The 16,162-nt window shown below is 45.3% G+C and overlaps 1 protein-coding gene across 4 annotated transcripts in view; it reads left to right on the top strand.

Moving 5' to 3' along the window:
* DYNC1I1 (dynein cytoplasmic 1 intermediate chain 1) overlaps nt 1-16,162 on the top strand; it is a 1,447,115-nt gene that overhangs the window by 973,334 nt on the left and 457,619 nt on the right. For all 4 annotated transcript variants that reach the window (XM_069211741.1, XM_069211739.1, XM_069211740.1 and 1 more), the window contains one exon: nt 1,033-1,158. In XM_069211741.1, coding sequence (XP_069067842.1) covers nt 1,033-1,158 — 126 coding nt within the window. The remainder of the gene's footprint in view (nt 1-1,032; nt 1,159-16,162) is intronic.

Below are 16,162 nucleotides of genomic sequence, written 5' to 3'. Positions count from 1 at the left end.
GGCAGACAAGTCTGATAGTAACTGCCGTTGCCTGTGCCTTCCTGACCTAAATAGGACAGAATAGTTGGCTTGTAAATGTTGTTTGTGAGGCTGTGGTGCGAGAGAGGCCTCCAGTACCTGCTTTTGGCAATGCATATTGAATGATTTTTACTGCTCCGTTTTCACTGTTTTTGAATATAGTCTTAAAAAATGCAAATGTGCTATTCTACTGGATCCGATGTTTCTTGTTTTCGTCTTACTTTGTTATTTTTTCAAACTATATTTCAGGCTACATTTACATCCTTTTACTGAATGTGTTTGGAAAATTCACAGTTTGGTTCCTAACGTTAAAATTATTTTGGTGCTATTTATTAACACGCATATCTCTGTATGAAAAGTCTACTGCTGTGTGCCATGGCTACCAAGGGCAAATCCCAGGTTTTCTCATTGACCTAACAAGGCAATGATTTGTTACTTTAAAGGGTGGGTGCCTTCTCTTAAGTAATAATTCAGAATCTCAGAGATGTGCATCCTATTTTGGTTGCTGGAGTTAAGTCTCTAAAGTCAAACACTTCAGATGTCCATCTGATGTTTTAGATGCTTTGCAAACTGTTAGATGAACCTCTTTAACCTCAGTGCACTTTAGAAAAAGGTGAGCAAAAGATAACTTAATTACATCCTAGTGGAAATGGCAAGGATGTTCAGCTAAATTATATTCCAAAGTCTTGGCCACTATCACACCGCTAACGTGCTAGGGAATTTCTGACAGTCAACAGAACATGTTTAAACACTAATTTCTCACTTGTTTTTTGAATTTTGATATTTTTTGTGACGTACATCTCTATTTGTGTATTTTGGATATGTTAGTTGTACAAACTTGGTCAATTTGTGAGCCTTTTTCATTTTATTGTTCAGCGTCTCTGTAAGAATTGCAAACCATCAATTGCTGCAAATAAATTACCAAATTATTTGTATTTATAATTTGAAGAAAAATGTAGAGTACTAAAGATGATAGTAATGTATGAAATGTAATTGCTGTTTCTCTCCCATCAGTACCCTGAGTTGGTTGTTGCATCCTACAATAACAATGAAGATGCCCCACATGAACCTGATGGTGTTGCATTAGTCTGGAACATGAAATTTAAGAAATCCACTCCTGAATACGTGTTCCATTGTCAGGTAGGTCACAGGAAGAATATATTGCTAATTTAAATTTCACAATAAATGCAAATGAGTGTCTTTGAATCTTAGGTAGCTCTTGAACTGTGACAGTGCACAGCGCCTAATTCCATGGCAGCAAATGACTTATCGACAGCCACCGGTGGGCCCGGTGGGGCCCAGCCAGTCTATATTTATGTCTGCCCCTCCTCCCCCAAAATATTGGGGGCTCAGGCTTTTCTTTCTCTTAAATCATGGTAACTTTTTTATATTTCTGCCAGCATTAGTCCAGTACCTGGCTTTGTATTCTCAGAGGCTGCAGCACTGCTCGTCTTTGAATGGGCGGGTCATGTGGTAGTGAGTGAGCAGGGTCGGGGCTATCTGTAAACCTCTGCCTGAACGGGTTCACACATAGGCCAGGGTCTCCTTCCTCCCTCTCTGGGAAATAAACTAGCTTAGAAAGTTAGCAGGTGCAGAGGGAGGCCAGGCAAGGTGCCACGGGGTCACATCACTGCTTTACTTGGAGAAAAACTGTTTCAATCCAGCAGTTTCAGTCACCTGGATGAGGAAGGAAACACTGACAGGTACACATGCATTGCCCGTGTGTAAGCAGCACAGTTATGAAAGTCTGCAATATATGAATCACCACAAAGCAGAGGGTGCTCCATAAGCCTGGCTCTTTCCTACAGCATGGTGGACACTGGTACTTTGAATGTCCACTGTACAGCAGGTGAGCCTGGCAACCATGGGTCTCTACCTTTCATGTGTTCTGTATGCAGTTTGGCGACATATCTACTTTTTGGTAAGCCCTTGATGTACATTTGTATGCTTAGTTTGCGGCATTTTAACCATTCAGGAACATGTTGTCTATGTTGAAAATATTGAAACTATAGAAGTACCAAAATTCAGCACAAAAATTAATACATTATTTCCTCACACTTCTCACACACAAATTGACTTCATGTTGACACTTCTGAAGTTGCCATGTGGCAGTTTGGTGTTTATTTTATTCTTTGAGGCTGTGACACTCATTTATGTGGAACAATGCATAGTTAATTTTAAGTACATCAGTATTTATGCTAAAAATGATGTATCTCTACTTCTTTTGTGTCAGGTTGGAGAAGCGTATCCAGTCCTTTTTGTACATAAAGGGACACTCAAAGGAAAATTGATATTCTAGAGCACAAGCATGTACCTTTTCTAGAGACATTCAGTCAACAACCTGTGGCATGGCCCCTGACCCCAGAGACCTGATAGCATGGCATACTCTCATTGAGGGCCAGGTTCCTCTCTCTAACGGGGCTTGCTCAGAGACCTGATAGCATGGCATACCCTCATTGAGGGCCAGGTTCCTCTCTCTAACACGGCTTGCTAGCATTGCTGCATCCAGCGTGCACTCTTTGTGTCACTGCTCTATCCACACTCTCAGCTTCAAAGCCAGTAGATCCTAGGCCGGATTGAGCCTAAGGTGCTCGAAAACTACCCTTTATCTTGGTGAAATGCTGTGTGAGAGAGGGACAAACTGAACAGACTACAGGGTGGGGCACAGCAAGCAGGACTAGAAAGGAAGGGAAACAGGGAGGTCAAGACAATTCTTATGTATCCACTACCTGGTTGTTGGAAAATTTCGCCTTCATTTTACCAGGCTTCTGTCTCTAGGTTTATTGGAGGTAAAGTGGCTGCTGCAAGCTAGATATTAGTGTTAGATATGGGAGGACACTAGGAATACCATACAACACTCCCCTCACACACACCTAGCCTTCAGACCCCATGTTAAGTGTGGCGGAAAACTTTTACCATCTTGAAAATGGTCAAAGTGGGTGGGTTGACCCTGAAAACCTTTAACCCGATTAGATATGGGATGCCCAGGAGTCATTGCCACCTACTATTTCATAGCAGCAATAACTGTGGCACCTCCCAGCACCCACTTATAAAACCTTCCTGAACCAAAAGAACAGAAGTGGACTGTACCTGTTGTCTGTGACCTGGGAGGAGCCCTAAAGTACTGGGCCTGCTCCCGCTTGTTCCCAGGACAAAGAAAGTAGACTCTAAGAGTCATAAGGCTGACCTCTTATGCAAACTACAGGGATAAAACAGCTACTTTTTTCTGGAAGTACCCATCTGACCAGTGGCAATTGGACCTGAACTGAACCTAGCTGTTGGCCTCTGCCTTTGAGTCTATGACTTCAGAAGTGCGCTTCTGTCATGGATTGGGACTTAAAGTACTAGAGTCAGGAGATAAAATCTTTGGACAGGACAAACCTGGTTGATGTACTCAACCTGCTTTCCATCGTGGTTACTGTTGGACTTTTGCTTATGCAGGGTCATCCCCAGTCTTTTTGCCTCTTGTCTCCTATTTTTTCTGACCTGTTGCTGTGGGCTTTTGAACTCTGAGCACTTTACCACTGCTAACCAGTGCTAAAGTGCATATGCTCTCTGTGTAAATTGTATGTAATTGGTTTATCCATGATTGGCATATTTGTTTTACTGTTAAGTCCCTAGTAAAGTGCACTAGAGGTGCCTAGGGCCTGTAAATCAAATGTTACTAGTGGGCTTGCAGCACTGGTTGTGCCACCCACATAAGTAACCCTGTAATCATGTCTCAGACCTGCCACTGCAGTGTCTGTGTGTGTATTTTTACACTGTAAATTCGACTTGGCAAGTGTACCCACTTGCCAGGCCTAATCCTTCTCTTTTCTTACATGTAAGGCACCCCTAAGGTAGGCCCTAGGTAGCCCCAAGGGCAGGGTGCAGTGTATGGATAAGGTAGGATACATAGTAATGTGGTTTATATGTCCTGACAGTGAAATACTGCCAACTTCGTTTTTCACTGTTGCAAGGCCTGTCTCTTTCATAGGATAACATGGGGGCTACCTTTAAATATGATTAAAGTGTAGATTCCCCTAGAGAGTAGATGGACATGTGGAGTTTGGGGTCCCTGAACTCACAATTTAAAAATACATCTTTTAGTAAAGTTGATTTTAAGATTGTGCGTTTGAAAATGCCACTTTTAGAAAGTTAGCATTTTCTTGCTTAAACCATTCTGTGACTCTGCCTTGTTTGTGGATTCCCTGTCTGGGTCAGTTTGACAGTTGGGTTGTTTTTCACCTCGCACTAGACAGTGACACAAAGGGGGCTGGGGTGTAACCTGCATTTCCTGATTAGCCATCTCTGCTAGGAGGGAGGGGTGGAGTGGTCACTCTCATCTGAAAGGACTGTGCCTGCCTCTGACAATGCCGGCTCCAACCCCCTGGTGTGTGTCTGAGGCCTTGCCTGGGCAAGGCAGGATTTCACAAGTAGGTGTGAGTCCCCTTTGAAGAAAGGTGACTTCAAAGACTAAAATGGGTATAAGAAGGGAACCCAAATCTACAGACTTTAGAAACACTTCTGGAACCAAGAGGAACCTCTGCCTGGAGAAGAGCTGATAGCTGAGGAAGACGTGCTGCCCTGCCTGTGACTGTGCTTTATGGAGCTTTCCTGCAGTGCTGCTTCTGCCAGAGTAAGAGGGCAAAGACTGGACTTTGTATTCCTTCCATCTTGTGAAGAAATCTCCAAGGGCTTGATTTAGAGCTTGCCTCATGTTGTTTGAAGTCTCAGGGACAGCAAAGACTTCTCTCTGCTAGCACCTGGAGTCTCTGGAGAGACTCCTGCTCTGACAAGTGGTGCCCTATCCAGTCCCTGGGCCCTTGAAAGGAAAGCTGGTGGAAATCCAAGGAAATCGACTTCGGACGACTCCGGACCGACACCGATGCTGAATCCGGTGACGCCGCCTGCACCCGACGCCGTGACCTTCGCTGGAACACGACGCTCTTTGCCGGCATGACGCTGTTGCAGCCCCGCTGAAGTCCGCGACTCCGTGGAAGTCGCCGCACCACGTCGTGACCGACGCCGCCCAAAGTGCACGGATTCAACGTTTCGCACCGACTCCACGATCCCCGACTTCGCGCATCGGCTTGTTTTCACTCTTCACCAAAGGTACTGTACTTGGGGGTCTACACGACTCCGTGTCCGGCGCCGCTGGTGTCGGCTTGTTGGGAACGACTCCGTCACAACACCGTGTTAACATCTCATCGAAGCATTTTTGTTTCTAAACGCTATTTTTGAGTTTAATCTCTAAAAATTCATAACTTGACTTGTGTATGTTGGATTTTTGTCGTTTTGGTCTTGTTTTGTTTAGATAAATATTTCCTATTTTTCTAAACTGGTGTTGTGTCATTTTGTAGTGTTTTTCATTAAGTTACTGTGGGGGTGATTCTGATATTTGCGGGCGGCGGGAGCCGCCCGCCAAGCGGGAACCGCCAGAAGACCGTACCGCGGTCAAAAGACTGCAGCGGTCATTCTGGGTTTCCCACTGGGCTGGCGGGCGACCGCCAAAAGGCCGCCCGCCAGCCCAGTGGGAAACAGCCTTCCCACGAGGACGCCGGCTCAGAATTGAGCCGGCGGAGTGGGAAGGTGCGATGGGTGCAGTGGCACCCGTCGCGTATTTCAGTGTCTGCATAGCAGACACTGAAATACTTTGTGGGGCCCTCTTACGGGGGCCCCTGCAGTGCCCATGCCACTGGCATGGGCACTGCAGGGGCCCCCAGGGGCCCCCAGGGGCCCCGCGGCACCCCCTACCGCCATCCTGTTCCTGGCGGGAGACCCGCCAGGAACAGGATGGCGGTAGGGGGTGTCAGAATCCCCATGGCGGCGGAGCGCGCTCCGCCGCCATGGAGGATTCTCAAGGGCAGCGGAAAGTCGGCGGTACACCGCCGACTTTCCGTTTCTGGACGCAGCTGAACCGCCGCGGTCAGAATGCCCAGCGGTGCACCGCCAGCCTGTTGGCGGTGCTACCGCCAACCTCCGCCATGGCGGTAATTACCGCCAGGGTCAGAATGACCCCCTGTGTGTGTTGATACAAATACTTTACACCTAGCGCTCTGAAGTTAAGCCTACTGCTCTGCCAAGCTACCAAGGGGGTAAGCAGGGGTTAGCTGAGGGTGATTCTCTTTTACCCTTACTAGAGCGAGGGTCCTTGCTTGAACAGGGGGTAACCTGACTGTCAACCAAACACCCCATTTCTAACAGTTACCTTCAAATTGCATTTCAGTCCCTGTCTACTGAGGCCCTTGACTACCATTGGCAACTTGTACTTCTTAGCACTATGTCTATTTAATATATTAAAAATTCATGTTTACGGGTCCCTTTTTGGATTGTTTTCATTTTGTTGTAGCTTTGCTTATTACATTTTATTCTATATTTTTCATTTCGTTTGGGATTTTTATCATTTTGCATTTTGACTTTATTACTGTTTTGGTACTGCCTGAATACATTACACATTGCTCTCTTGCATAGCTACCAGGGAGTTGAGCTTGGGTTAATTTAGTGACGTTGAGGGTTTACCTGGACTAGGGTTGTGATTATTCCTTGAGGTGGGTGTAAAGTTGTGTGAGTTGTGAATGACGGAACCATAATCGCTCTGATGGATGCCATAGAGCATGATATAAGCATTTTGAATGTAGTGAAGTGAATGTTGGTTTAGAATGTTGAGTTCGCAATTACATGCAGAAGAATAACAAAGTCTTTTACAAACAGCTTCATTGTGGCGTATTCACTGGCAGGTACCCATGCTGGGGAGGACACTACAACTGGCAATGAGATAGGGGATAAGTAACCCGAAGATCAATAACTGTTGCTAATTCCACCCCGTTGAGCTGGACGGATCATTCCTTCATCCCTTTTGTCCTTTCCCAAGACGCAGGAAAGGGAACATGTACAGTTGCACTTTTGCCTGTTTCATTCACCCATAGATGTGGAAAGTTGGCCTCTGATCCCAAGTTTGCAGAGGCCCTCGCAAATTCCTTGCCCCATCTAACTGATCAAGTTCGAAATAATGTGGTACTTTTTAATAAATGGACAATCCAGGCTGCTAAGAGCCTCTCCTCCCAAGCTCCAGCCAGCAGGAAATTTAAGACGTGCCCCTCAACTCCTTGGTATGACGCAGCTCTGAGAGAGCAACAATTACTCAAACAATCTGAAAGAAAGTAGCAGAAGACCTATAAGACCGAGGATACAGCTTCTTTCAAATTATACCATAAAGAGATTAGGCTATCAAAAGGACTTACTACTCTTCCCAAATCTGATCAAAAGCCATTTTCAAAATAATAAATTAATTCCTTAAACCCAAGGCACTAAAGAGCCAGATTACTCTATTGCAAGCTCTCTGCAATGAGATCTTGCTCTCTATCTCTGAAAAAATAATATTAATATGCAAAGTTGTTGTTTCACCAGTTCCCCCCCTCTATTAATTTTGGAACTGAAATTGTGTCTGGGAATATCATGAACACAATGGTGACATTACAGCTGAATTCTCTATACTAGTCATGTCAAGCCATTTTGGCATGTAAGTCGGGCTCCCCTAATGATCCATACCCTCCTACGATCTTACACAAATTGGTTGACATTGTTAATCCAGTATTCAACCAGATTCTGAACAACTCTTTGAACTCAGCAGAGATTCTGGAAGTCTGCAAGGTGGCGGTGGTGAAACCACTAAAGAAAAAGTCTCTTGCTAATCCCACCATTTTATGTAATTGGCGGCCAATCTTTCTCCTGCCAACCCTGAGTAAAATCATACAGAAATTGGCCAATCACCAACTTAACACATATCTTGAAATAAATAATGCACTTTATTCTCTGCAATCTGGTTTCCGCCTGAGCATATTCTACTGAATATGCTTTGTTGCAGGTTGCTGACACACTAAAATTAGCATTAGATGCAGGGAGGAGTGCTGTGTTTATCTTCCCAGACCTGTCAGCGGCATTTGATACCATCTCCCATGAAATCCTCCTTCAGCATATCAGAGAGTGCGGAATCAGAGGATCTGCTTATCTCTGGTTAAAATCATTCATCTTGGACCGAAAGCAGGTATTGAGGTTAGGGCCTTACTCATCAAAGGAAACCATGGTAGCGGCTGGTGTCCCTCAGGGCTTTTCCTTAACCCCTGCCTTGTGTAACATCTATATGGCACCGTTGATTTCCTTTATAACATCTTTCTGAATTGACAGCATCTCTCATGCTGATGATACCCAATTGATTCTATCCTTAGATGATTATTTTTTGGGGTCCGAAATCAACTTTAAAAATTGTCTAAGTGCTGTCGTCAAATGGATGCAGGTAAATCATCTAAAATGCAACACCGACAAAATGAAGATCATGTTAGGTGGAGAGGGCAAACATTTTGTCCCCTCTCTCGGGAAACCAGAAGACCCCCCCAATCCAGCCATGGTAGAGGTAGTTAGTTGGGTAGTTAGGAATTTAGGAGTCAAGTTTGACTCCTGCTATCCTTTATGCCTCATGCCCTGACTATCACAGGACCCTTTTTCAAGCTCATAAAATCTAGACTATGCGAGCGTAGCGTGAGCTTTAATTACTTAGAGGCTGGACTATTGCAGTAGTCTTTATGTGGGCTCATCTAAAAAAGTACTCCAAAAGCTTCAAGTAGTTCAACATGCAACAGCAAGGGCAGTATTTAAACTATCAAGGAGAACATCAGCTTCTGCTGCACTCAAACCTTACATTGGCTGCCTATCCATAAGAGAGTAGTGTTTAAAATGCTCGTTTATTTTCAGAACCTATAATAACACAGGTCCAAAAGTTCTGACATGAAGATTTACACACTATCACACAACCAGAACACTTAGGGGGTCATTACGACCCTGGCAGAAGGCGGAGAAGCGGCGGTAAGACCGCCAACAGGCTGGCGGTCTTTTTTGGGGAATTATGACCATGGCGGTTTCCGCCATGGTCATCCGCCGCTTCTCCATTCTGCCAGCCGGGCTGGAGACCAGGGTCTCCAGCCCGGCGGTCGTCACTATACCGCCAGCGGTATTTTGACCCAGCTCACCGCCATGGATTTCATGCGGTTTGGAACCGCCATGAAGTGCATGGCGGTAAACACTATCAGTGCCAGGGAATTTCTCCCCTGGCACTGATAGGGGTCTCCCCCACCCCGACTCCCTCCCCTACACCCCCAACCACCCCTGCCACCCCCCAAAGGTTGCAGGACCCCCTCCCAACCCCGACCCCCAACATCACATCACCCATACCCACACGACACGGACGCAGGCACCACTAACCCACATACATGCACACGCACCGACATACATGCCTACATCCACGCACACAGTCAGACACGCACACCCACATTCAAACATACATGCACACAACCATGCCGACATACCTACAGACATACACGCACTCATTCCCAACCACACAACACCCCCGCAAGCATACACGCACTCACACACCCCCACTACATACACACACCCCCATGCACGCACACAACACACAATGCCCCCCCACCCCCCTCCCCTAACGGACGATCGACTTACCTCGTCCGTCGATCCTCCGGGAGGGGACGGGATCCATGGGGGCTGCTCCGCCAACACCACACCATCAACAGAACACCGCCAAAGCACAGGACGTGATTCGGTGGGCGGTGTTCTGTCGACGTGGCGGTGGAGCAACCTCCACTTCCTAGCCGCCCGCCAGTATGGCTGCTGGCGGCTCTCCGTCCGAAAAAGGACGGTGAGCTGCCAACGGTCATAATACGCCGAGCGGCAAACCGCCACCACTGGCGGTCTTCCGCACGGCGGTGCCTCCGCGGTCTTGAAAAAGACCGACGAGGTTGTAATGACCACCTTAGATCCTCACACGTCAATTTACTACAGCCAGTCCATTTTAGGCTCAAAACTAAAGGTGGAAAAGCATTCACTGTATTAGGGACGAAGGCCTGAAAGTTCCTCCTCAGAAATTAGAGATTTAATGAGGCTGAAACAATGTTCAGAAAGACCTACACGATTCCCGACTCCCTTTTATATTACTACATCTTGTAAGGGGTTTTCCGTCATGATACCAAACTGCTTGTACATGCCACATGTGCCTTGGTCAAAGTGCTGAATCTACATATGGTGTATGGGGAATCCAAGTGCAACTCCAGCCAGTGTGAAGCATTTGAAGATAGCAGAAGCTTTGCTAAGAAGACTACATATTAATGGCTTAGAACCTGCTGGAGAGTGCATACAAAGAGGTACCGTGCAGCTACACAACATAGTAATACGTCGGACGGAACGAAACTGCTGAGGGCGGATACAACCAGGTGTCAGCAAGCATAGGAGAACTCTTGAAGACGCAGTGCCCAGGGTTGTGCTTATACAGCCTTTCCTACCTAAAGCAACTATCCTACCAAAGTTTTAGAATTTGGATCAGAACAACTTCAAAAGTTAGAACGCCAAGAGCATCAAGTTAATGAAAGACTGTGAGCCAGACAGTTGCAGAAAGAGACCAGTATGACTGCAATAAACTGATTTCAAGAATATTACCAACTACCTTAAGAATCTGGCTGGTGAGGGTATAAAAGAAGTCTTAAAGAAAATACAGCGAGATGACAAAATCACTGATGACATCAAAGATGTTTTGAATCTTAAGTTCAGGCCAATGTTCAATGTGGATTGCGGAAGATGCATCTTCAGTCAAAAATGACAGAGTGTCGATGAAACCATCCTTGAATTTGTTGAGAGACTAAATATGCTCATCAAACACTGTAGGTTCAATTAAATTAATGGTGAAGAAGCCATACATCCCAAAGTGATTGAGGGATGCTTATCAGACTCATTCCAAAGACAGATGTTGAGAGAAGCTCTGAGTCTAGGTCAAGTTCTCATGGCTGCCAGAGCTGAAGAGCATGTTGATCAAGCAGCTGCAGACATGAAGGCCGGAGGTGCCCACAGTGAGTTAGTCATGAACATGAAAAATAAGCAAAAGTGCAGAGCTGAAGGCTGCACAGTGATGTCTCCACAGCAAAAGAAGTTGTGTTTCAGATGCGGATTTGCATTTCCTCATGAAGGTAAATGCCTTGCTAATGGACAGATGTGGAAAGACTATGGGAAAGAGAACCATAATGTTACAGTTTGCAGAGCGGAGGAAAAAGTAAGTGTGTTACAGTATGAAGACAAAATGGCCTGCCGAACATTCCAGAAGCGACGCTCGACACACGCCCACAAGGCCAAGTGATGACACCAATTGAGACAAATCGACACTCAAGGAAACTGATCATCTAAATCATCGTCAAAGAGTTTGTCAGTATATGTTTCAAGTAAAAGTGAAGAAAATGATTGTGCAATGTCAATTTTTGCCTCAGAAAAACATGCACATGTTGGGCTGGCTGCCTGTAAGGAAAAAGACCAGTCACAGAACAGTCGACATGACAGAGCCCTAAAGTCATTCAAACATTGTCCAAAGATTACACTGAAAGTAAATGGTTGTTCATTACCTTTCATTATAGATAGTGGTGCATCAATAACATTGGGGGTGATTACAACTTTGGCGGGCGGCGGAGGCCGCCCGCCATAGTTCCCCCAACAGAATACCGCTACGCGGTCAGAAGACCGCCGCGGTTATTCTGTGTTTCCCGCTGGGCTGGCGGGCGACCGCCAGAAGGCCGCCCGCCAGCCCAGCGGGAAACCCCTTCCCACGAGGAAGCCGGCTCCGAATGGAGCCGGCGGAGTGGGAAGGGTGCGACGGGTGCAGTAGCACCCGTCGCGATTTTCAGTGTCTGCATGGCAGACACTGAAAATCTTTTAGGGGCCCTCTTACGGGGGCCCCTGCAGTGCCCATGCCATTGGCATGGGCACTGCAGGGGCCCCCAGGGGCCCCACGACACCCCTCACCGCCATCCTGTTCCTGGCGGTCAACACCGCCAGGAACAGGATGGCGGTGAGGGGGTCGGAATCCCCATGGCATGATTCCTCAGGGCAGCGGAAAACCGGCGGGAAACCGCCGGTTTTCCGTTTCTGACCGCGACCATACCGCCGCGGTCAGAATGCCCTTGGGAGCACCGCCAGCCTGTTGGCGGTGCTCCCGCGGTCGTTGACCCTGGCGGTCAATGACCGCCAGGGTCAGAATGACCCCCATTATGCCTGAAGAAAAATATATTGAATTGTCTCAGTTGCCACGGTTAATGTAATTGAAAACAAAAGTGTATGTAGGTGCTGGATCAAAGCCTTTGAAAAGTCAAGGTTCATTTGTAGTGACAATGCAGCACAAGAAGTCTAAAGTGCAAGCGCCCATTCATGTGTTGCAAGTTACGGCGTCAAGTGTCTGTTTACTCAGTTTCAGCACAGCTGCTGACATGGGACTGATTTCAGTGAATTACAACATTAAGTCAGTTTCCTTTGTTCTGTCATGGGTTAGGAAAATTGAAGACTATGAAAGTACAATTACACATCAATAAGGGCGTTTGTCTTGTAGCTCAAAGACACTGAAGAATTGCATTTCATTTATAAGAAGCTGTTGTAAAGGAACTTGAATCATTACTTAAACATGATATCATTGAGTGTTCAGCTGGTCCAACGCCATGGATTTCTCCTATAGTGGTAGTGCGCAAAAAGGACAGTGAAGGAGCTGTATTCATCTGCATGGATATGCAACAGGCAAACAAGGCAATTGAAAGAGAACACCATCCCTGCCTGCACATTACATTTCTGACATGATAACCCAATTGATTGGTGCAATCAAGTCTTCTCTGACCTTGATTTAAATAAAAGATATCATCATTTGGAACTCAAGAATTGCAGGTACATTACAACCATTTCTACATGCATTGGTCTGTTTCGATACAAAAGGCTGAGTTTTGGTGTGTCATCAGTGGCAGAGTTATTTCAAGATGTCATACAATGTATCATACAGCCTTTCATGAGGGCCTTTAACTACTGATGACATTGGTTTTCTGAGCTACACAACTTTTTCTCAACCTGAGAAATGGCGTGGGCTTGTGAACATTTCCATATGTTCTTGTAAGGAAAGTCTTTTAAACTAGTGACAGCAGATCAATATTTGTTAAACATCTTTGGCAATCCAATGGCCAAGATGCTTCCTAGCACTCAACGTTTGAGTCTATGACTGCAAGAGTACAATTACACAAAAGAGCACCGTCCAGGAAAATATAAAAATCCTGCTATTTTTCCAGAGTGTCTATGCCATTTTGGGACCCCTTCCTAAACAACTGAAGCTTACATAAATTTCACTATAAAATCCAAAACACAAGCTGCCATTTTGTTGGAGCAAGTTGTTACTGGTACGAGTCAAGACAGTGACACGTTGAAACTGAAAGACATTATAACACATCATTTGGGGAATCTGCACAATCAACCTCTTACCCATTACAGTGAGCATCATAAAGGCAAGAATATCGAAGATGAATTGTCTGTAATTGAAGAAGGATTATACTTAGATGTTAGAGAACTGTAATTCAGGAGAGTTTAAGACAACAAATAATTGAAGTGGCCCATGAAGGACATCATGGAATTGTTGCCACCAAACGAGCTGACTGAGTTTGATTCCCTCATCTCGACAAAAGAGTTGAAAAATAATTAAAGCCCTGTCATCTATGCAACTGTCTGTTATCAAACACCACTCAACACACCTTAAACATGTCAGAGGTGCCAAATCTTGTGTGGGAGAGAATTGCTGTTGACTCTTTCGGTCCTCTTGAGAATGGACATCACCCTATGGTAGTGGTTGATTAATTTTCCCTTGGTTGGAGATCTGTCTCCCTCACACTAGAAAAAGTAATCAAGAGATTAGACATTCTCTTCGCAATATGGAGTGTTCCATCAATCTTGAAGTATGCCAATGGCCCACCTTTCAATAGTCGAGAGTTCTGAGATGTTTTCAGTCAGTTAAATGGGAAGCATCACAAGTGCACACCTCTGTGGCTCCAGGCCAATGGCCTTGTTGAACGATTCATGAGCACATTAAAGAAACTGTTCTGAATTCCATCATGCAAGTTTCTCATTTGACTCCTCACTCAACAATGGTCAAAAGCCCTGCAACATTGATGTTCGGCAGACCTATGATAACCAAGTTATCACAATGGACCAGCCAGCACTCATGCTCTGAGAAAGAAGTACAGATAAAAGACTTGAGTCATAAGAAGCAAATGAAGGCCTATGCAGTCGACTGCATGCGAAACACATTGTGTTGACTCCAGAAGATCGAGTGATTGTCTGTCAGTCACACAAGCATAAATCTTATGCTCCATTCGACAGTGAGCCTTTTGTAGTTACTAATAGGAAAGAACACATGGTGACTGTCCAAAGTCCTGGGAAGTCCATTACGCAAGACTTTTCTCACTTTAAGTATCTAGTCAGCACTCGTCAGACATCTCTGTGGAAAAGAAAGCTGTTGTTGAAGAACCCAATGAGGAAACCCTGGCTGAAGTTGTTCCTTCATTAACAACACTACTGGTGACCATTCACAGTTCCTAAAGACACACTCAGGCCTAGCCACTAGCCATAAACATGCCTAGAAGACTCATCGAAGAGCTATATATGTATGTAAAGAATTGTACCTTTTAATTTAACAGAGGGGTAGCTGTAATGTCATGTGAGTTGTCAAGGACGGAACCATAATGGCTCCCTTTGGACTCCATACAGTGGTGACGTAGGCATTTAGAATGTAGTGAAGTGAATGCTGATTTAGAATGATGAATTCACAAATAAAATAAATAGAATAAAGATATGTTTTACTACAGCTCTGTGTGTGGCGTATTTACTGGCAGGTACCAAGGCTTGGGAGTATGCTACAGTTGGCAGTCATCAAATAATAATCAAACTTCTTACAGTAAACATTTAGAAAATGTCACATCCTTTCTTTGACTGATACAAAATAGTTTTTTTGCAGTAAACTATTAATGGTAACTCAATAACATAGCTCATTGGGTTAGTGGACATGGATCTGATATTTGTGTGTAACTTGCAGCCCAAATTTTTGAATCCCTTCATTGCTATCTCAGACTTTCAGACTTCTGGAGTTAATTACATGGGTACCATTAGGTTAGCCGTCAGTACTGTGTAGTTCTACAGGGATGTGAGAAGGGCAAAACTAAATATGAAGAAACAACATGTACAATCGAAGTGATTTAATTTGTGAGAATTAGACAAATGCAAATTAGCTTCCTGGGATTGTAGGAAGGTGTGTGAATCAGAACATTATAACCTGCCCATCAAAGTGTTGAAAGTGTGTCTTTTTTACATAGCGGTACGGAATTTATCATTTATTACATTTTTTAAAAACAAAAACATTTAGTAAGACTCCTGCAGACATGCACTAAAATTATATTTTAATGCTTCCCATTTTGCACAGATTTTACAGACTAAGGCTCTCATTACAACCCTGGCGGTCAGTGTTAAAGCAACGGTAATACCGCCAATGGGATCACGACCACGGCAGAAACCACCAACACAGACAGCCACTTTAACACTCTGACCGCCACTGCGGTAGCAACAAACACCGCGGCGGTCACCGCCAACAGACAGGCATAAAACAATGTACCACCCACCCCATTACAATCCGCCAGCTTTTCCGGGGCGGTACCAACACCATCAAAAGTACTGCGGAAACAGTGTTTGGAAGGGAAACCACTCACCTCTAGACACTCAACGAAGAACCAGGACGCCATGGAGCCCGAGTTACAGGTCCTGCCCATGCTGGTCTACCTCCTCATCTACCAGGAATATCAAAGGCGGCGGCGGTGGCGATGACCACAGTGAGTACTGCACCTAGTACATAGGGGAGGGGGGAGGAAAAAGAGAGTGACACACACATGCAACACCCCCACCCCCACCCACACCCACAACACCATAGACACAAACACATGCAACAACATTACATGTACACCCCGTAACCCCCTGGAAGAACGCAAGGACAAAAGGAATTTAGTCCAATCAGTGATATATTAGAAATAGGCAGATATACGTAACAAATATAAATACAGTATTTACAAATATTTACAATATGTACATAAGGCTGTACATTTTCCTTTCCAAATGTCCGTGGGCCACTGGGCCCAAAATCATGGGCCAAGCCCACACTTGACTCCTGCCACAATACAGAGAGAACATTGCAGGGGCACCTGGTCGTAAACACACAGGCACCTCAGGGGGATGGGGAAGAGGGGCACCTCAGCTGGAAGATGGAATAACA

The sequence above is a fragment of the Pleurodeles waltl genome, chromosome 10 (genome assembly GCF_031143425.1).
Source record: "Pleurodeles waltl isolate 20211129_DDA chromosome 10, aPleWal1.hap1.20221129, whole genome shotgun sequence".
NCBI classification, from domain to species: domain Eukaryota; kingdom Metazoa; phylum Chordata; class Amphibia; order Caudata; family Salamandridae; genus Pleurodeles; species Pleurodeles waltl.
This window is presented reverse-complemented; position numbering and strand designations above follow the sequence as displayed.